The 23,248-nt window shown below is 48.5% G+C and overlaps 1 protein-coding gene across 3 annotated transcripts; it reads right to left on the minus strand.

Annotated features, from left to right (window-relative positions):
• Positions 1–9,387: 9,387 nt before the first annotated feature.
• Positions 9,388–23,189, minus strand: MGRN1 (mahogunin ring finger 1). 3 transcript variants are annotated; one of them, XM_069734798.1, is made up of 19 exons: positions 23,044–23,189; positions 18,724–18,855; positions 18,298–18,388; positions 18,103–18,221; positions 17,499–17,587; positions 16,242–16,388; positions 16,051–16,168; positions 15,414–15,480; positions 15,294–15,337; positions 14,990–15,037; positions 14,457–14,525; positions 14,091–14,250; positions 13,896–14,005; positions 13,637–13,818; positions 13,214–13,331; positions 13,050–13,095; positions 12,792–12,872; positions 12,539–12,585; positions 9,388–10,126 (listed from the first exon to the last, which is right to left on the minus strand). In XM_069734798.1, the coding sequence occupies exons 3-18, from the start codon at positions 18,383–18,385 to the stop codon at positions 12,545–12,547; spliced, it is 1,527 nt and encodes a 508-aa protein (XP_069590899.1). In that variant the 5' UTR covers positions 18,386–18,388; positions 18,724–18,855; positions 23,044–23,189; the 3' UTR covers positions 9,388–10,126; positions 12,539–12,544. The 3 variants fall into 3 exon arrangements, 2 of the variants coding, with proteins under 2 accessions (XP_069590899.1, XP_069590900.1); XR_011314741.1 differs by lacking the exon at positions 13,050–13,095 and having other exon boundaries at positions 23,044–23,188; XM_069734799.1 differs by lacking the exon at positions 23,044–23,189 and having other exon boundaries at positions 18,728–18,817.
• Between the last annotated feature and the right edge of the window lie 59 nt (positions 23,190–23,248).

Consider the following 23,248-nt stretch of genomic DNA (forward strand, 5'->3'; position numbering starts at 1 on the left):
CAGGGTAAACATCGGGTTACTAAGCGCAGGGCCGCGCTTAGTAACCCAATATTTACCTTGGTTACCATTGTAAATGTAAAAAAAAAAAAAACACTACATACTTACATTCCAGTGTCTGTCGCGTCCCCCGGCATCCGCTTCCCTGCACTCCTCCTGCATCCTGTGTCAGCGCCGGCTGGCCGTAAAGCAGGGCACAGCGGTGACATCACCGCCCTGCTTTACGGCCGGCGCTTACACAGTGCAGGGAAGCTGACGCCGGGGGACGCGACAGACACCGGAATGTAAGTATGTAGTGTTTTTTTTTTTTACATTTACAATGGTAACCAGGGTAAACATCGGGTTACTAAGTGCGGCCCTGCGCTTAGTAACCCGATGTTTACCCTGGTTACCCGGGGACTTCGGCATCGTTGGTCGCTGGAGAGCTGTCTGTGTGACAGCTCTCCAGCGACCACACAACGACTAAACAGCGACGCTGCAGCGATCGGCATCGTTGTCTATATCGCTGCAGCGTCACTTAATGTGACGGTACCTTAACTCTGCAGACTGGGAAGAAGATCAGACGCTGGAAAGAACCTGGGAGGAATCTACACTTTGGACAATGCGAGTATCAAAGCCAATGTCTGTCTTTTCTTTTTTCTCTCTGTATATGTACTAATAATTACTGTCTCTCTTTTTTTCTTGCTGCATTCATCAGAATGTCTTCGTCTTCTTCCGAGGAGTGTCCTGGCCCTGAACATGGCGGACACGAAAGTGAAGGGAGTACTCGCCTCTTCAGATCGGTAAGTATTCTCTGTCACATCTACACATGTGACAATGTTTTTTTTTCTTTTCCAGAACAGTTCTTCAACTGCAGCAGAGGCCAAGCAGGAGCAGCATGGACAAGTTCGGGTGGCAAGGCGGCGTGTAAGTATACCTGACTGATTGGACTCTGTTTATTGTATCCTGACTGTACTATTCTTGACTGTTCATTTCGCTTATTTCTTTACCTTTTTGTTCTGGACTCTTTTTTTTCTTGACTTTAATTATTCTTGCCTGTTTTCTGTCCCTATTGTTTTCTTTATTTTCCTTATTTTAATCTCTCCAACATTAATGTATTTCTTTATTTTCTAGGACGGGATGAGGACCTCATTGAAAATGACCTCCTCATCTCCCTGGTCCATGAGCGAGTCCGGTTGGGGGACACCCGGGTTCCGCAGCACTCGGACAACGTGACGATCCGGCGACTATGGAATGAGTTGGCCCAAGCGATGATGGATGGCTGGGACGACGCCCCGGCTCGGGTCCACAAAGCATTTCGTAAGTATTGCAATGCGGTGTGATGCAGCAGTGACTTTGGCCGGGATCACACAACTGTGTGTGATGAGAGAAACTCCTGAGAGTTACTGTGATCTGAGCTGAACCATCATGTCATTGCAGTGCTCAGATCACAGCAATAAATGTTGATTGCTTATTAGCAACGGACACAAGCATTGCGGTGGCTATTTCATTAGTGATGAGTATTCACAGCTGGCTGAAACCACTGGTGCCCAGAACTGATAAGTACTCACTGTTTTTATACCTGTGATCTGAGCGCCGCAATGACATGACTGCTCTGCTCAGATGACGGTAATCACTGGTTACTGAGGGAATTTGAAGGTCAGTACACAACACTGGGCTACAATTAAATAGTGTTTTGCTCAACTGGACATCAAATGGGGCATGTCCAATTCACATCGGATATGGCCACAGTATTGGAGATAGTGTTGGGTGCTGCCTTGTAGTCTCCAAAGAACTAGGGCTGCTGTATTTATGTTGCGTAAGTGTTGTGCTCAGATACTTGTAATCTGCAGATAAAAATGTGAGCCCCCAGAGGCTGAGTTAAATATTAAAAAACAAAAATATACCATTTGGTTTTATAAATAAGCTTTTCATCATCGTAAAAACATTTATATTAAAAAAAAAAAGTTTGACAAAATTGGCATTCTCTTTTCACGAGCTATGGCTAACTATGGAAGCCTGTCATGAGCTGTTGTATTGTTAGGAGTTTGTTTCACGCCACAGATTAAGAAAGTCACGGAATGTTGCCTAACAAATGCTTTTAGCTTCTAAGTTCCTTGGATTCTCACGTGTCATAACAACTTCACGTGAGCCCCAGGAAGGTGAGTTCTGACAATGCTGGAACGGCGTTGACATCACGCCTTGAAAACCGATGTGTCACAGACTTTTGCCTACCTGGTTGCCCAAAGACACGTCCTGTGGTTCCTTCAGGTCACACGTGATCAGCACATATCCGCTATTTTTCTATAGTGGGTATCCTCTTCTTACTTTGTAGTGAGATGGCGCATGTGTAATTGCAACGTCCTCACCGTACAGGATGGACCCGGGCCCCGAGACCCACTCCTGTCACAGGAGGAACAGCCATACTGCTCTCCAGCTTCATTATCAGCGCTCATAAAAGGATCAGTATACAGCACTGATAACATGGTGGTCTGATACCAGTACATGGAAGGATCAGTATACAGCACTGATACATGGTGTCTGATACCAGTACATAGAAGGATCAGTATACAGCACTGATAACATGGTGTCCGATACCAGTATATGGAAGGATCAGTATACAGCACTGATAACATGGTGTCCGATACCAGTATATGGAAGGATCAGTATACAGCACTGATAACATGGTGTCTGATACCAGTACATGGAAGGATCAGTATACAGCACTGATAACATGGTGTCTGATACCAGTACATAGAAGGATCAGTATACAGCACTGATAACATGGTGTCTGATACCAGTACATAGAAGGATCAGTATACAGCGCTGATAACATGGTGGTCTGATACCAGTACATGGAAGGATCAGTATACAGCACTGATAACATGGTGTCTGATACCAGTACATAGAAGGATCAGTATACAGCACTGATAACATGGTGGTCTGATACCAGTACATGGAAGGATCAGTATACAGCACTGATAACATGGTGTCTGATACCAGTACATGGAAGGATCAGTATACAGCACTGATAACATGGTGGTCTGATACCAGTACATGGAAGGATCAGTATACAGCACTGATAACATGGTGTCCGATACCAGTACATGGAAGGATCAGTATACAGCGCTGATAACATGGTGGTCTGATACCAGTACATAGAAGGATCAGTATACAGCACTGATAACATGGTGTCCGATACCAGTACATGGAAGGATCAGTATACAGCGCTGATAACATGGTGTCCGATACCAGTACATAGAAGGATCAGTATACAGCGCTGATAACATGGTGTCCGATACCAGTACATGGAAGGATCAGTATACAGTACTGATAACATGGTATCTGATACCAGTACATGGAAGGATCAGTATACAGCACTGGTAACATGGTGGTCTGATACCAGTACATGGAAGGATCAGTATACAGTACTGATAACATGGTGGTCTGATACCAGTACATAGAAGGATCAGTATACAGCACTGATAACATGGTGGTCTGATACCAGTACATGGAAGGATCAGTATACAGCACTGATAACATGGTGGACTGATACCAGTACATGGAAGGATCAGTATACAGCACTGATAACATGGTGGTCTGATACCAGTACATGGAAGGATCAGTATACAGCGCTGATAACATGGTGTCCGATACCAGTACATGGAAGGATCAGTATACAGCACTGATAACATGGTGGTCTGATACCAGTACATGGAAGGATCAGTATACAGCACTGATAACATGGTGGTCTGATACCAGTACATGGAAGGATCAGTATACAGCACTGATAACATGGTGGTCTGATACCAGTACATGGAAGGATCAGTATACAGCGCTGATAACATGGTGGTCTGATACCAGTACATGGAAGGATCAGTATACAGCGCTGATAACATGGTGTCTGATACCAGTACATGGAAGGATCAGTATACAGCACTGATAACATGGTGGTCTGATACCAGTACATGGAAGGATCAGTATACAGCACTGATAACATGGTGTCCGATACCAGTACATGGAAGGATCAGTATACAGCACTGATAACATGGTGTCCGATACCAGTACATGGAAGGATCAGTATACAGCACTGATAACATGGTGTCCGATACCAGTACATGGAAGGATCAGTATACAGCACTGATTACATGGTGGTCTGATACCAGTACATAGAAGAATCAGTATACAGCGCTGATAACATGGTGTCTGATACCAGTACATGGAAGGACCAGTATACAGCACTGATAACATGGTGTCCGATACCAGTACATGGAAGGACCAGTATACAGCACTGATAACATGGTGTCCGATACCAGTACATGGAAAGATCAGTATACAGCACTGATAACATGGTGTCCGATACCAGTACATGGAAGGATCAGTATACAGCACTGATAACATGGTGTCCGATACCAGTACATGGAAGGATCAGTATACAGCACTGATAACATGGTGTCCGATACCAGTACATGGAAAGATCAGTATACAGCACTGATAACATGGTGTCTGATACCAGTACATGGAAGGATCAGTATACAGCACTGATAACATGGTGTCCGATACCAGTACATGGAAAGATCAGTATACAGCACTGATAACATGGTGTCCGATACCAGTACATGGAAGGATCAGTATACAGCACTGATAACATGGTGTCCGATACCAGTACATGGAAGGATCAGTATACAGCACTGATAACATGGTGTCTGATACCAGTACATGGAAGGATCAGTATACAGCACTGATAACATGGTGTCTGATACCAGTACATGGAAGGATCAGTATACAGCACTGATAACATGGTGTCTGATACCAGTACATGGAAGGACCAGTATACAGCGCTGATAACATGGTGGTCTGATACCAGTACATGGAAGGATCAGTATACAGCACTGATAACATGGTGTCTGATACCAGTACATGGAAGGATCAGTATACAGCACTGATAACATGGTGTCTGATACCAGTACATAGAAGGGTCAGTATACAGCGCTGATAACATGGTGTCCGATACCAGTACATGGAAGGATCAGTATACAGCACCGATAACATGGTGGTCTGATACCAGTACATAGAAGGATCAGTATACAGCACCGATAACATGGTGTCTGATACCAGTACATGGAAGGATCAGTATACAGCACTGATAACATGGTGGTCTGATACCAGTACATGGAAGGATCAGTATACAGCACTGATTACATGGTGGTCTGATACCAGTACATGGAAGGATCAGTATACAGCACTGATAACATGGTGGTCTGATACCAGTACATAGAAGGATCAGTATACAGCACTGATAACATGGTGGTCTGATACCAGTACATAGAAGGATCAGTATACAGCACTGATAACATGGTGTCTGATACCAGTACATGGAAGGATCAGTATACAGCACTGATAACATGGTGGTCTGATACCAGTACATGGAAGGATCAGTATACAGCACTGATAACATGGTGTCTGATACCAGTACATAGAAGGATCAGTATACAGCACTGATAACATGGTGGTCTGATACCAGTACATAGAAGGATCAGTATACAGCACTGATAACATGGTGTCTGATACCAGTACATGGAAGGATCAGTATACAGCGCTGACTACATGGTGTCTGATACCAGTACATGGAAGGACCAGTATACAGCACTGATTACATGGTGGTCTGATACCAGTACATGGAAGGATCAGTATACAGCACTGATAACATGGTGTCTGATACCAGTACATGGAAGGATCAGTATACAGCACTGATAACATGGTGGACTGATACCAGTACATGGAAGGATCAGTATACAGCACTGATAACATGGTGTCTGATACCAGTACATGGAAGGATCAGTATACAGCACTGATAACATGGTGGTCTGATACCAGTACATGGAAGGATCAGTATACAGCACTGATAACATGGTGGTCTGATACCAGTACATGGAAGGATCAGTATACAGCACTGATAACATGGTGGTCTGATACCAGTACATGGAAGGATCAGTATACAGCACTGATAACATGGTGTCCGATACCAGTACATGGAAGGACCAGTATACAGCACTGATTACATGGTGGTCTGATACCAGTACATGGAAGGATCAGTATACAGCACTGATACATGGTGTCTGATACCAGTACATGGAAGGATCAGTATACAGCACTGATTACATGGTGGTCTGATACCAGTACATGGAAGGATCAGTATACAGCACTGATAACATGGTGTCTGATACCAGTACATGGAAGGATCAGTATACAGCACTGATACATGGTGTCTGATACCAGTACATGGAAGGATCAGTATACAGCACTGATAACATGGTGTCTGATACCAGTACATGGAAGGATCAGTATACAGCACTGATAACATGGTGGACTGATACCAGTACATGGAAGGATCAGTATACAGCACTGATTACATGGTGGTCTGATACCAGTACATGGAAGGATCAGTATACAGCACTGATAACATGGTGTCTGATACCAGTACATGGAAGGATCAGTATACAGCACTGATTACATGGTGTCTGATACCAGTATATGGAAGGATCAGTATACAGCACTGATAACATGGTGTCTGATACCAGTACATGGAAGGACCAGTATACAGCGCTGACTACATGGTGGTCTGATACCAGTACATGGAAGGATCAGTATACAGCGCTGACTACATGGTGTCTGATACCAGTACATGGAAGGATCAGTATACAGCACTGATAACATGGTGTCTGATACCAGTACATGGAAGGATCAGTATACAGCACTGATAACATGGTGTCCGATACCAGTACATGGAAGGATCAGTATACAGCACTGATAACATGGTGTCTGATACCAGTACATGGAAGGATCAGTATACAGCACTGATACATGGTGTCTGATACCAGTACATGGAAGGATCAGTATACAGCACTGATAACATGGTGTCTGATACCAGTACATGGAAGGACCAGTATACAGCGCTGACTACATGGTGGTCTGATACCAGTACATGGAAGGATCAGTATACAGCGCTGACTACATGGTGTCTGATACCAGTACATGGAAGGATCAGTATACAGCACTGATACATGGTATACAGCATTGAGGCCGTGTACAAGGAAGACAAACAACCTATAAATGGCAGCATCAAGGCTGTTCTTCTCGTGCCAGTGTCAATACTTCAGGTTTCCTCTCAGTTCCACCATATTGAACAAATAAGTGTTATCTATCTACACAAAATGTCTCACCTTATCCTGCTCCTTCTGTCACACACTTCTCCAAGGAAGCTGCAGACATGACATGTAGAATATAATACCTGTGTGTGGTGACAGCCATGTCTGCAGGGTATACACAGGAGCAGCGAGGCAGACACAGGAGGTAAATGGCAGGATACACACAATGTCTGAGGTAAAATTACCGTCTTTATGTGAGGTAGAAGACACTAAACCAAGACATGGCGAGCGAAATGAATGCTGCCATGTTCTGGGAGGTGATAGCCCCTGTATTATACACCCTGAGGCAATACACATATTTGAACTATTTTCTCTTGTGAGAGAAATTGAACAAAATGGCTGCCCTTATCATGCTCTTCCTGACACACTCTCCCCATCACACCAGGATTCATGAGGAAGCTGCAGACATAAATGTAGCATAAAATAACATTGCTGTATGAGGTGTCGGCCATGTCTGCATTCTGAATACAGGAGCAGTGAGGCAGATACATGAGGTGAATGGCGGAGGAGCACACAGTGTCTGAGGTAAAATTTTCCTCTGTACATGAGGTAGATGAAACTACACTAATGCATGGTGATGCCACATTCTGTCAGATGACAGCCCCTTTATTATACTCCATGAGGCTGTAGACATGTTTCTGCCACTTCCTCTAGCGAGAGAAAACACACAAAATGGCTGCCCTTATCCTGATCCTCCTTGTCCTCACGTCACTACTCTCAAAGCCATCATGATGCAGAGCAAAACAGCAACGGAGGCTGGAATGGAGGATTGTCCTCTTCAACAAAGAATCGCTTTTTCAATATACTGCAATAACACAGAAGTAATGGCCTTTTATGAAGCCTTTGGCCAAGCTTCTTGGGAGTACAAAGATGGTGACCACAATAGGTCCCCCACCTACATGGCAACCTATCGGCACCAATTGATTCTGGCACCGGGTGGCAGGCCAAGTGTAACAGAAACAATCACGTTATTCTATTATACCACTTACAGTTACATGCCTGTTAGAGAATTTAGCTTCTTTTATTCCAGTTGATTGAGTATTCCATTTTTGTTTGTTTTTTTTCTTTTTTTAATCCACCCTACAGTCCTGGAGTTATGGGCCTTTGAAGGGAATCTGTCACCCCAAAATTCGAGTATAAGCTGCGGCCACCGGCATCAGGGGCTTATCTACAGCATTCTGTAATGCTGTAGATAAGCCCCCGATGTAACCTGAAAGGTAAGAAAAACAGGTTATATTATACTCACCCAGGGGCGGTCCCGGTTCGGGTCCGATGGGTGCAGCGGTCCGGGGCCTCCCATCTTCATACGATCCCGTCCTCTTCTTTTCTTCCTGCCGCGGCTCCGGCGCAGGCGTACTTATATTCCCTGTTGAGGGCAGAGCAAAGTACTGCAGTGCGCAGGCGCCGGGGAAGGTCAGAGAGGCCCGGAGCCTGCGCACTGCAGTACTTTGCTCTGCCCTCAACAGGTCCGACAAAGTACGCCTGCGCCGGAGCAGGAAGACAAGAAGAAGACATCATCGTATGAAGATGGGAGGCGCCAGACTCTCAGATTCTGCACGGAAAAATCCGCACATAAATCTGCAACGTGTGCACATACCCTTATCCTTATGGCCACACATAAATCAGGATAATTCTTTGTTTTCTTAGCTTAGAGGTTATATTAACACAAAACTTAAAAAGCAGGAGATCAAACTTTTTTTTTTTTTTTTAATGAATTTATTCCTTTCTTTTTACATTAGATTCTCATCAAATGAACAAAAAAACATTATTTTATTAAAGACCGTCATTTTCCAGAGTTGTAGCACTGAACGCCATTCCTTGTGGTCGGCAAATTGGGTAAAATCCCATCATCGCGGACAAACGTTCAACCAAGCAGCCTACAGGGTTAGCAGCCGCTCGGGTTAGTGTTCTCTATAAGGCTAGTGCCGCCTCATCATCGCTCCAGACTAACAATGGTTCCTTATAGGAAAACACGGAAATCACAGCTCAAAAACTTTAGTATTGGGGTAAATTTACCAAGACTTGCGGGCAGCACCATGATATCGTGGAAACTGAGCCTACGGCACAACCATTATCGAACCCTGACGTATGAAGAATTCCCTCTATCCAACAGCTCCACATTCAATGGCTTCTTCATTGATCGTTTTTTGGGGGTAAAATTAGGTGACAACCAATATGGACACCATAATTGAAGCCACACAAGTTGTCAGCCAGCTCCCCGGAGACTGTAAAATGCCAACCTTCCAATTAAGCAGCAATATATCCCTGTACATCTGGAAACCGTAAACCGGTGGCCATTATTAGTTTTCACCAAGCTTTCTCAAAGAGGCAGCTGAATGGCAGAAGACGACGACTCAAGAACAATTTTATGCCCCAAAATCAATATTCTAAATAATGTGCACTACAAAGATGGCGGCTGAACCTCGAAGCCAAGGTCTAATGGCGTTTCATCAGCTGCCTGTCCATTGGGAACACTGGACTATATAGAGCGGACCTTCAGATTTACAGGTTCTGGGGCCACAGGGAGACTTTTAGAGCGGCCACCATGGCGATTAATCAAAGTCGAAGTGTAGAAGAGGAGGGATCAGCGCCAGCTTAGCCATGAGCTCCTGCGACCAATGCAAACATGCAGCCGGTGCCCGTCGTGCCACGCTCACAGCTGCACACACAAGGCTGGCACAAGTACAATATACTCCGTCACATGGCACATCAAGCGGGCACTAAACTGACATTTATACATAGTCTGGCACATTGTAGTGTAGTAGATTGCCAGACAGACAGCCACAGAGTGAGATATAATGTGGGGGGCATCGCTAGCAGCCCCTCTGGAATGTAGATGATTGGAGAAGAGATTGAGCCCCAACCTGGATCACTCCAGTGCAGAAACCGTACCAGGAGGCAGCGAGAAGGAACGGGGTCAATGGCATGGCTGGAAGTCAGATCTAGAAAAAAAAAAAAAAAAAAGTATATAAATATATGTGTGTGATCCTGTATTATACTCCAGAGCTGCACTCACTATTCTGCTGGTGCAGTCACTGTGTACATACATTACTGATCCTGAGTTACATCCTGTATTATACCCCAGAGCTGCATTCACTATTCTGCTGGTGCAGTCACTGTGTACATACATTACTGATCCTAAGTTACATCCTGTATTATTCCCCAGAGCTGCACTCACTATTCTGCTGGTGCAGTCACTGTGTACATACATTACATTACTGATCCTGAGTTACATCCTGTATTATACCCCAGAGCTGCACTCACTATTCTGCTGGTGCAGTCACTGTGTACATACATTACATTAATGATCCTGAGTTACATCCTGTATTATTCCCCAGAGCTGCACTCACTATTCTGCTGGTGCAGTCACTGTGTACATACATTACTGATCCTAAGTTACATCCTGTATTACACCCCAGAGCTGCACTCACTATTCTGCTGGAGTCACTATATACGTACATTACACTCTTTGACAACCTACAATCTGGCCTCCATCCCCACCATTCCACTGAGACTGCCCTGACCAAAATCACCAACGACCTACTTACAGACAAAGCTAACGGACAATACTCTGTACTCCTCCTCCTAGACCTGTCCTCTGCTTTTGACACAGTTGACCACTGCCTCTTACTACAGATCCTCTCCTCCTTTGGTGTCAAAGACCTCGCCCTATCCTGGATCTCCTCGTACCTTTCCAACCGCACATTCAGCGTCTCCCACTCCCACACTGCCTCCTCATCTCGCCCCCTCTCTGTTGGAGTCCCCCAAGGCTCTGTCCTAGGACCCCCTACTCTTCACAATCTATACACTTGGCCTGGGACAACTCAAAGTCCCATGGATTCCAGTACCACCTTTATGCTGATGACACTCAGATCTACCTCTCTGGCCCAGATGTCACCGCTCTGCTCTCCAGAATCACAGAGTGTCTATCAGCCATATCCTCCTTCTTCTCCTCTCGCTTCCTCAAACTCAATGTGGACAAATCTGAACTCATCACCTTTCCTCCATCCCATAGATCTTCCTTACCTGACCTATCTATCGCAGTCAATGACATCATGCTTTCCCCCGTACCGGAAGTCCGCTGCCTCGGAGTAACCTTCCACTCTGCCCTGTCCTTCAAACCGCACATCCAATCTCTCTCCACCTCCTGTCGCCTCCAGCTCAAAAATATCTCCAGAATCCGTCCTTTCCTCAACTCTCAATCTACTAAAATTCTTGTGCATGCCCTCATCATCTCCCACCTTGACTACTGCAACATCCTTTTCTGCGGCCTCCCTGCTCACACCCTTGCACCTCTCCAGTCCATCCTTAACTCTGCTGCTCGACTAATCCATCTCTCTCCTCCTCTTCCCCTCTCTGTAAATCTCTTCACTGGCTCCCATTCCCTCAGCGTATCCAGTTCACACTACTAATACGGACCTACAAAGCCATCCACAACCTGTCTCCTCCATATATCTCTGAACTAATCTCCCGATATCTTCCCTCACGTGATCTCCGGTCCTCCCAAGACCTCCTTCTCTCCTCCACACTTATCCGCTCCTCACCCAACCGCCTCCAAGACTTCTCCCGAATATCCCCCATCCTCTGGAACTCTCTGCCCCAACACGTCCGACTATCAACCACATTCGGATCCTTCAGATGGAACCTGAAAACCCACCTATTCAAGAAAGCCTACAGCCTGCACTGACCCCGCTGCCTCCTCACCACTACCGGAGCTACCGCCTCACCACCACCGGAGCTACCGCCTCACCACCACCGGAGCTACCGCCTCACCACCACCGGAGCTACCGCCTCACCAACACCGGAGCTACCGCCTCACCAACACCGGAGCTACCGCCTCACCAACACCGGAGCTACCGCCTCACCAACACCGGAGCTACCGCCTCACCAACACCGGAGCTACCGCCTCACCAACACCGGAGCTACCGCCTCACCAACACCGGAGCTACCGCCTCACCAACACCGGAGCTACCGCCTCACCAACACCGGAGCTACCGCCTCACCAACACCGGAGCTACCGCCTCACCAACACCGGAGCTACCGCCTCACCAACACCGGAGCTACCGCCTCAAAAACACCGGAGCTACCGCCTCACCAACACCGGAGCTACCGCCTCACCAACACCGGAGCTCCTGCAACCCTCAACCTACTGTCTCCATCCCCACCATCCTGTAGAATGTAAGCCCACAAGGGCAGGGTCCTCGCCCCTCTGTATCAGTCTGTCATTGTTAGTTTACTGTAAGTGTTATCTGTAACTTGTATGTAACCCCTTCTCATGTACAGCACCATGGAATCAATGGTGCTACAGAAATAAATAATTACACCATATAAATGTATCAGCAGGATCCACTCACCCTTCATCACTCATCGATCCCGATGGAACAGGAGTCCGGCCCCAGCGCTGTAAGAAGGCAGCAGATCAGTTTACAGTCGTACATAACAGCACATTGTACAGTGAGGTACAGCAGCCAGATACACAAGACGTTCCTCGGTGCTGGGACCGGGGAGGAGAGATCGGCTGGACAGAGTTGCTGACTTTGAGCGTCCCCCGCACTGTACGACGACTGGATCCCGTACACACTACAACATGGCGGCTTCTACTCTCACCTGACACATCCTGGGCGTCATCCTCTTTCAGCTCCTGGGGCTCTGGGCTGTCGATCGGCTCATCATTCTGCGACTGTGACCCTATAGCGGAGAAGTGAGGACATGGTTAATATCACTCAGGTACAGAAGCGAATGCCCCAATGAGATGTTAAGTTAAAGGGGTCCCCGATGCTGCCACTTCTGCATCGGGATGCAGATGTGAGCAGCACTAGAAGACCCCTTTAATTTGACAAGAGCAAAACGATGGAGGCCTCTTACCGCGATGCCCAGAGACAATCTCTGGAGTGTCAGCAGAGGAGATATTCTATAAGACAAAGGCAGAGTTACTCAGCAGCTACTCTGATGGTCTCGGACGGGACAGGAATCAATGACGTCAAGTACTCTGATCACCTGACCTGTGATTGTCTGCAGTGGTCACCCACCTCTATCTGTGATGAGTCTCTGCTAATCGATCCCAGTAACGCCGGCCGCTCGCAGTCGCCCGTTCCTGTTACTTCTTCATCCTCTTCATGGATGGGAGAGGACGGGGACCGCAGACCACTGTGGGACCATGCAAGAGAGAGGGTTAAAGGGGTTGTCCATAGCTTAAGTCATCAACATCAGATACCCGGTGACTGATCAGCCATTATCAGATTTTGAGTATAGAGGAAGGATGGTATAGCTCCATGCACCATATAGTGGCCGTTCTCAGTACTGCAGCTTAGATCAGATTCACTTCAATAGCAGCTGAGCTGCAGTACCGAGAACGGCCACTACAAGTAGCTGTGCTGTTCTGGCTCTTCACACCGGGTACATCCAACAGCTGATAGGTGGAGGTGCCAAAGGTAAGACCACCGTGTCCTCACCTGTCCGGGGTCTTTATGTGCTTGCTTTTGTGATGGGAGTTGTCTGGAGCGCTCCGAGCGGGCAGACCCTCGCTGTAAGGAATCTCCTCATATAGAGGGGCACTGGCAGGGGGAGACCGCAGCCCATTCAGCGCCTCCAGCAGAGAGATGGGCTCAAACCCAGGAGGGATATTATCTGCATTCTATAAGAAAGCGACACAATGGCAGCTCTTTACAACGCGTCCCCTCCGTGCTGGCACACACGAGCATGGCTACTTACAGAGGTGTCATCATGGTCCAGAGTCTGGGCCAGGACGGGGCTGAAGGAGATGGGCGGGAGGGGTCCCGGCTTCCTCCGCACGGCGCGGATCTGCAGCAAGGCACGGAAAGCTGCGAAAAGACAACGTCTGCGATGAAAGCCCAGGTATGGGGGGCGCACGAGTAATAAGCCCCGTGAGCAGAGGAGGTGACTCACGCAGTCGGCAGATGGGACAGTTGTTGGCCTGGTAGCGCAGGGTGTCGGCACAGGAGTTGCACAGACAGAGGTGTCGGCAGGGCAGGATCAGCGTGTCCCGCAGGTCGGAGAGGCACACCACGCACTCGTTACTGTTGTCGCTGTTCTCGTCTTCGGAGGGCTGTGATAAAACCGAGAGGCACAAAGAAGACCCCCAGAGGGGGGAAAAAAAAAAAAAAAAAAAATCACTAAAAAGGGGGTCCGTCAGTGCGAGATCGGTGGGGTCCTGACCCTGCACTATCCAGCGGCGTGTGATCGAGTGCGACACCGACCCTGCTCCTTGGTCAGAGCCCCATTACTATGGCCGATGACGGAGCGAGCACTCACCTTCGTTTCCTGATTGTTCTTATTCTCGATGCCGTAGATTTCCTGCAGCAGATAACTGACACGATCCACCTGTAACACACGGCCCGGGCGGTCAGTGATGGCGGCCAGTCACGGCTACTAACCGGTACTGTCCTACATTAGTCACAATGTGCCCCTCACACGGAGGTCCCAGTATCTCAGCCGTATTAACAAAACAGGCAACTCCCCCGCAGTCATGTAGAACAGAGGTGTCAAACTGCATTCCTCGAGGGCCACAAACAGGTCATGTTTTCAGGATTTCCGTGTATTGCACAAGGTGCTGGAATCATTCTGTGCGGGTGATTAAATTATCACCTGTGCAATACAAGGAAATCCTGAAAACATGACCTGTTTGCGGCCCTCGAGGATTGCAGTTTGACACCTCTGATGTAGAACATTAGTAGAGATAAGCGGCTGCCGGTCACCACATGCGACGCCGTCTTCAATGAGACAATGTCTGGGGTCGCCCTGCTGAACCCTCGGACATGTCAGACAGGAGAAGTCTCGTTACTCACTATCTGCTTCTGCTTCAGAGGTTTCACCGAGAAACTGCCATCGACGTGCTGCAGAGAGGAGGAAAGCATCAGAGGAGGAGGAAAACTGGAGCTGCACAACACACGGCCGGTGGGGAGGCGCTGCTGCACTGTGGGTCGGAGCGGTGCCGCGGCTTGGTCTGACACCCAGCAGTAATGTGGCTATTCCGGATACCTGCCGGGTGTCAGACAGCACCCTCAGGTGGAGGAAAGCGGAGCTGCAGCCTCTCCCGGATACACAGACAGTGATGGCTGAAAGTTATGGGGTCGTCACCCGGGGTCTCACCTTCTCGAATGCAGCCAAGAGGACGTGAGCGTGTCCCGATCCCTCTGTAGAAAGGAGCGAGAAGTCAGCCATTTATTATAACCCCACTCCCATCAGGACAGAGATTACACCCATCCTTACCTCCACCCTCGGCCACCACAGCCTGGATCACCAGAGGAATCACCCCCTTATCAAGGTCGAAGTTCAGCTGGGAATAAAAAATAAAAGAAGATATCACTAGGACTAGCCAACTCTTCTTCTGGGACAGAACATGAGCCACGCAAAGAAATAAAACACAGGCGCCCCCCCCCCCCGTCCTATAAAGGTGGGATGCATCGCTGGTGCGGGTCCCATATCGGTGTCCCCTTCTATGCACAGCAGACCCCCCCAACTGGGCAGGGAAAAAAAGTGAAGGGGATGCAGAGGTAAACCATCATCGCGACCCTTTATACATTTTCTACATTTGAACATAACTTTCCATTTTTCTGATTTTCTTTCTTAAGATCTTTAAAAAAAAAAATGTAAATGTTATTAATGTTAAGTTCTTTCCGTCACAAACAGCGCCACCCCCCGACTACAGGTTAAGTGCGGTATAGCAGCTCAGCTCCATTCACTTCCTTTAGGGCCGGAATTGCAATACCAGACACAACACATGGTCAGTGGTGGCGCTGTTTGGGAAGGAGAGCAGCCAAGCATTGCTTTTTTTATTCCCCCACCACCCACTAGGAGCAGCGGTCGGGGGGCATCTCGTGCTCTATAGAAGTTTGGGGGTGCTCACCTCCTCATCTTTCCAGTCGCTGAAATCCATTTTGAATGCCGGCATGGAAAAGTGCTGGCTGAGCCCTCGCTTATAATAGACGGTCTGGGACTGGAGCGCAGGACTGCGGGGACTGTATCTGTAGGACAGGAGCACAGTGAGGCATGCAGTACAGTCACTCCGCCTGTGGAGGGCAGCACGGTTATACTTACACAGCCATCCCCCCGACAAACTCCTCGCTGGCCTGGGTGTGAACCGTGATGGCCACACGGGCATCCGCATCGAACATGAATTCCAACCCGTACAGGACTCGCGTCTTCCCTCCATCCTCCAGCGGACTGTCCGCGCCTTCCTTGTATCTGGAAAAACAGAACATGATAGCGTGTGATTGTGTCGGGGAAGGGCGGGGCGACGCAAAGGCGACGCCGGAGGGGAGGGCGACGCAAAGGCGACGCCTGAGGGGAGGGCGACGCAAAGGCGACGCCTGAGGGGAGGGCGACGCAAAGGCGACGCCTGAGGGGAGGGCGACGCAAAGGCGACGCCTGAGGGGAGGGCGACGCAAAGGCGACGCCTGAGGGGAGGGCGACGCAAAGGCGACGCCTGAGGGGAGGGCGACGCAAAGGCGACGCCTGAGGGGAGGGCGACGCAAAGGCGACGCCTGAGGGGAGGGCGACGCAAAGGCGACGCCTGAGGGGAGGGCGACGCAAAGGCGACGCCTGAGGGGAGGGCGACGCAAAGGCGACGCCTGAGGGGAGGGCGACGCAAAGGCGACGCCTGAGGGGAGGGCGACGCAAAGGCGACGCCTGAGGGGAGGGCGACGCAAAGGCGACGCCTGAGGGGAGGGCGACGCAAAGGCGACGCCTGAGGGGAGGGCGACGCAAAGGCGACGCCTGAGGGGAGGGCGACGCAAAGGCGACGCCTGAGGGGAGGGCGACGCAAAGGCGACGCCTGAGGGGAGGGCGACGCAAAGGCGACGCCTGAGGGGAGGGCGACGCAAAGGCGACGCCTGAGGGGAGGGCGACGCAAAGGCGACGCCTGAGGGGAGGGCGACGCAAAGGCGACGCCTGAGGGGAGGGCGACGCAAAGGCGACGCCTGAGGGGAGGGCGACGCAAAGGCGACGCCTGAGGGGAGGGCGACGCAAAGGCGACGCCTGAGGGGAGGGCGACGCTAAGGCGACGCCTGAGGGGAGGGGGCGACGCAAAGGCGACGCCTGAGGGGAGGGCGACGCAAAGGCGACGCCTGAGGGGAGGGGGCGACGCAAAGGCGACGCCTGAGGGGAGGGGGCGACGCAAAGGCGACGCCTGAGGGGAGGGCGACGCAAAGGCGACGCCTGAGGGGAGGGCGACGCAAAGGCGACGCCTGAGGGGAGGGCGACGCAAAGGCGACGCTTGAGGGGAGGGCGACGCAAAGGCGACGCTTGAGGGAAGGGCGACGCAAAGGCGATGCTTGGGGGGAGGGCGACTGTTACCTGACAAGACGCAGCGAATCCTTGCGAATGTTCACCAGACTGCGCAGCGTCTTCACCGGCTCATGGGGGGCCGGGGTCAGGTACGGGAACTGGAAAGAGAAGTATAGACAGCTGCATGATACAGACCGCCACCAACCGCAGCCTGGACTCCGCAGAGGAGCAGGGTCATACCCGAAAAATACACAAGAGAGGAAGCTGAAGAGGTCGCATGTAAAAAAAAAAAAAGTTTTACAAGAAGAAGAAAACTTTTTTAAAAAGTTCTGCAACTTTCTAACAAACTTTTCCTTTCCCCACATCGGCAGCCCCTCCGCTCACTTTCATTCAGCGAGTTTCCTTTCCGTTTGTTGCATCTTTTCAGAGCTTTTATGTCGCTTTTATGCCGGTTTCCTGGTGTAAAAAGCTTTGAAAAGTTGCAGAGCTTGGAGCCAGTTTCCGGCGAGGTTCAGCCCAGTGAGTGGAGCTGGGAGGGAGCGCCATGCCGGGGGTCTGCTGAAATAGAAAGTTAATCCATTGGGTAAAGGTCGTAACTGGCAAAACAATAAAACCACCAGGAAGGGGCTAAGAGCGCAGCGCCATCCGCGGGCCGTCGGCGGGGACCGCGCACCTGGACAGGACGGTTTCCCAGGAAGTTGAGGTCGCTATTCTCCCCGAATAGATAGCCCTCCGGGTGCGGGGTCTCGAACTTCTCTCCCCCCATAAAGAAATGGCTGGCGAAATAGTTTCCTGGAAGAAAATAAATTGGTGACATTGAGGAAATGCCGGATCCCAGCTCCCTGCCCCCGGCCGGGGGGCCACTCACCAGACTTCGGGGGGTAGCGGTAGGCAGAATTAGCCTGGATGTCGATGTCCTCCACCCCGGCGATCCTCCGACCCCAGACGGCCCCCATGACCTAGGAGAAAGGCACGAGACACAGGTGAGCGCCCCCACAGCCACACCGCCCCTTTAAATATCGCTGCGGGGACGTAATGGCTGTAAGGGGTGACTGAAGAAATATGCCAGCTCTGCTGCATGGCACTGAATGCAAACATCCAGGAGGCCTTATCACTTCTCACAGCTGAGGGTGCGCTACAGTGTGTCAGTCTCCACATTGCTGCTGGGCAAACCACCATATCACAGCGGAATCTCACTGACTGACACAACCCTACCGTACTGCCATGCTGGGACTTGTGGTACTATAGGGGCCCGCCCCCACCACTAGAACAGGGCCGCACACCCCGCACTCACCGACCTAAGGCTCCTCTTGTTTTCGGTTCCTGGGCCTCCTTCTTCCAGAAATCCCCGAGATTCCACCGCTAAGCCGCAATGACAGCCGGGAGTCGTAGTTCTTGAAATCTGACGTCATTGTTAGCTAGTCATCTGTAAGAAGGAGCGGAAAAACTACCACTCCCGAAATGCACCGCGAAATTCCCACAGCTGACAAGCGTCACCAAAGACAACTCTACCCAGACTGTACCAAGAGCGCAGACAGAGAGGGGCGGGAGCGCAGCGATGGTACATTCCGGGGTTCTGTGTCCAGAATGTCGTTATAGAGTCACACGGTGTTCACTATACAGCGCCAAAGAGTAAAGGCACAACTGTGTGATAATGTGCGAGCCCGAGGTGCCTCCTGTATTATCCTCCAGAGCTGCACTCACTATTCTGCTGGTGCAGTCACTGTGTACATACATTACATTACTGATCCTGAGTTACATCCTGTATTATACTCCAGAGCTGCACTCACTATTCTGCTGGTGCAGTCACTGTGTACATACATTACATTACTGGTCCTGAGTTACATCCTGTATTATACCCCAGAGCTGCACTCACTATTCTGCTGGTGCAGTCACTGTGTACATACATTACATTACTGATCCTGAGTTACATCCTGTATTATACCCCAGAGCTGCACTCACTATTCTGCTGGTGCAGTCACTGTGTACATACATTACATTACTGATCCTGAGTTACCTCCTGTATTATACCCCAGAGCTGCACTCACTATTCTGCTGCTGCAGTCACTGTGTACATACATTACATTACTGATCCTGAGTTACCTCCTGTATTATACCCCAGAGCTGCACTCACTATTCTGCTGGTGCAGTCACTGTGTACATACATTACATTACTGATCCTGAGTTACCTCCTGTATTATACCCCAGAGCTGCACTCACTATTCTGCTGCTGCAGTCACTGTGTACATACATTACTGATCCTGAGTTACATCCTGTATTATACCCCAGAGCTGCACTCACTATTCTGCTGGTGCAGTCACTGTGTACATACATTACATTACTGATCCTGAGTTACATCCTGTATTATACCCCAGAGCTGCACTCACTATTCTGCTGGTGCAGTCACTGTGCACATACATTACTGATCCTGAGTTACATCCTGTATTATACCCCAGAGCTGCACTCACTATTCTGCTGGTGCAGTCACTGTGTACATACATTACATTACTGATCCTGAGTTACCTCCTGTATTATACCCCAGAGCTGCACTCACTATTCTGCTGCTGCAGTCACTGTGTACATACATTACTGATCCCGAGTTACATCCTGTATTATACCCCAGAGCTGCACTCACTATTCTGCTGGTGCAGTCACTGTGTACATACATTACTGATCCTGAGTTACATCCTGTATTATACCCCAGAGCTGCACTCACTATTCTGCTGGTGCAGTCACTGTGTACATACATTACATTACTGATCCTGAGTTACCTCCTGTATTATACCCCAGAGCTGCACTCACTATTCTGCTGGTGCAGTCACTGTGTACATACATTACATTACTGATCCTGAGTTACATCCTGTATTATACTCCAGAGCTGCACTCACTATTCTGCTGGTGCGATCACTGTGTACATACATTACATTACTGATCCTGAGTTACATCCTGTATTATACTCCAGAGCTGCACTCACTATTCTGCTGGTGCAGTCACTGTGTACATACATTACATTACTGATCCTGAGTTACATCCAGTATTATACTCCAGAGCTGCACTCACTATTCTGCTGGTGCAGTCACTGTGTACATACATTACATTACTGATCCTGAGTTATATCCTGTATTATACCCCAGAGCTGCACTCACTATTCTGCTGGTGCGATCACTGTGTACATACATTACATTACTGATCCTGAGTTACATCCTGTATTATACTCCAGAGCTGCACTCACTATTCTGCTGGTGCGATCACTGTGTACATACATTACATTACTGATCCTGAATTACATCCTGTATTATACTCCAGAGCTGCACTCACTATTCTGCTGGTGCGATCACTGTGTACATACATTACATTACTGATCCTGAGTTACATCCTGTATTATACTCCAGAGCTGCACTAACTATTCTGCTGGTGCGATCACTGTGTACATACATTACATTACTGATCCTGAGTTACCTCCTGTATTATACCCCAGAGCTGCACTCACTATTCTGCTGGTGCAGTCACTGTGTACATACATTACATTACTGATCCTGAGTTACATCCTGTATTATACCCCAGAGCTGCACTCACTATTCTGCTGGTGCAGTCACTGTGTACATACATTACATTACTGATCCTGAGTTACATCCTGTATTATACCCCAGAGCTGCACTCACTATTCTGCAGGTGCAGTCACTGTGTACATACATTACATTACTGATCCTAAGTTACCTCCTGTATTATACTCCAGAGCTGCACTCACTATTCTGCTGGTGCAGTCACTGTGTACATACATTACATTACTGATCCTGAGTTACCTCCTGTATTATACTCCAGAGCTGCACTCACTATTCTGCTGGTGCAGTCACTGTGTACATACATTACTGATCCTGAGTTACCTCCTGTATTATACTCCAGAGCTGCACTCACTATTCTGCTGGTGCAGTCACTGTGTACATACATTACATTACTGATCCTGAGTTACCTCCTGTATTATACTCCAGAGCTGCACTCACTATTCTGCTGGTGCAGTCACTGTGTACATACATTACATTACTGATCCTGAGTTACATCCTGTATTATTCTCCAGAGCTGCACTCATTATTCTGCTGGTGCAGTCACTGTGTACATACATTACATTACTGATCCGGAGTTACATCCTGTATTATACTCCAGAGCTGCACTCACTATTCTGCTGGTGCAGTCACTGTGTACATACATTACTGATCCTGAGTTACCTCCTGTATTATACTCCAGAGCTGCACTCACTATTCTGCTGGTACAGTCACTGTGTACATACATTACATTACTGATCCTGAGTTACCTCCTGTATTATACTCCAGAGCTGCACTCACTATTCTGCTGGTGCAGTCACTGTGTACATACATTACATTACTGATCCTGAGTTACACCCCATATTATACCCCAGAGCTGCACTCACTATTCTGCTGGTGCAGTCACTGTGTACATACATTACATTACTGATCCTGAGTTACCTCCTGTATTATACTCCAGAGCTGCACTCACTATTCTGCTGGTGCAGTCACTGTGTACATACATTACTGATCCTGAGTTACCTCCTGTATTATACTCCAGAGCTGCACTCACTATTCTGCTGGTGCAGTCACTGTGTACATACATACATTACTGATCCTGAGTTACCTCCTGTATTATACTCCAGAGCTGCACTCACTATTCTGCTGGTGCAGTCACTGTGTACATACATTACATTACTGATCCTGAGTTACATCCTGTATTATTCTCCAGAGCTGCACTCATTATTCTGCTGGTGCAGTCACTGTGTACATACATTACATTACTGATCCTGAGTTACATCCTGTATTATTCTCCAGAGCTGCACTCACTATTCTGCTGGTGCAGTCACTGTGTACATACATTACTGATCCTGAGTTACCTCCTGTATTATACTCCAGAGCTGCACTCACTATTCTGCTGGTACAGTCACTGTGTACATACATTACATTACTGATCCTGAGTTACCTCCTGTATTATACCCCAGAGCTGCACTCACTATTCTGCTGGTGCAGTCACTGTGTACATACATTACTGATCCTGAGTTACCTCCTGTATTATACTCCAGAGCTGCACTCACTATTCTGCTGGTACAGTCACTGTGTACATACATTACATTACTGATCCTGAGTTACCTCCTGTATTATACCCCAGAGCTGCACTCACTATTTTGCTGGTGCAGTCACTGTGTACATACATTACATTACTGATCCTGAGTTACATCCTGTATTATACCCCAGAGCTGCACTCACTATTCTGCTGGTGCAGTCACTGTGTACATACATTACATTACTGATCCTGAGTTACCTCCTGTATTATACTCCAGAGCTGCACTCACTATTCTGCTGGTGCAGTCACTGTGTACATACATTACATTACTGATCCTGAGTTACCTCCTGTATTATACCCCAGAGCTGCACTCACTATTCTGCTGGTGCGATCACTGTGTACATACATTACATTACTGATCCTGAGTTACCTCCTGTATTATACCCCAGAGCTGCACTCACTATTCTGCTGGTGCGATCACTGTGTACATACATTACATTATTGATCCTGAGTTACATCCTGTATTATACCCCAGAGCTGCACTCACTATTCTGCTGGTGCAGGTGATTTGTAAACATTGATTGTTGCAGCAGCACCAGGGAGGTCACTGCCTGAATGACGTCATCAGCCAACCCAGAAATCCCTTGTAGCACAACGCAGTCAAACTGGCCGGAGCCGTGCATCACACCAGACCACGCCCACACCGTCCGGTCCTCTACTGCTATTGGTGAGCGGGATAGTTACCATATATG

Source organism: Ranitomeya imitator, chromosome 7 (assembly GCF_032444005.1).
Source record: "Ranitomeya imitator isolate aRanImi1 chromosome 7, aRanImi1.pri, whole genome shotgun sequence".
Lineage (NCBI taxonomy): Eukaryota > Metazoa > Chordata > Amphibia > Anura > Dendrobatidae > Ranitomeya > Ranitomeya imitator.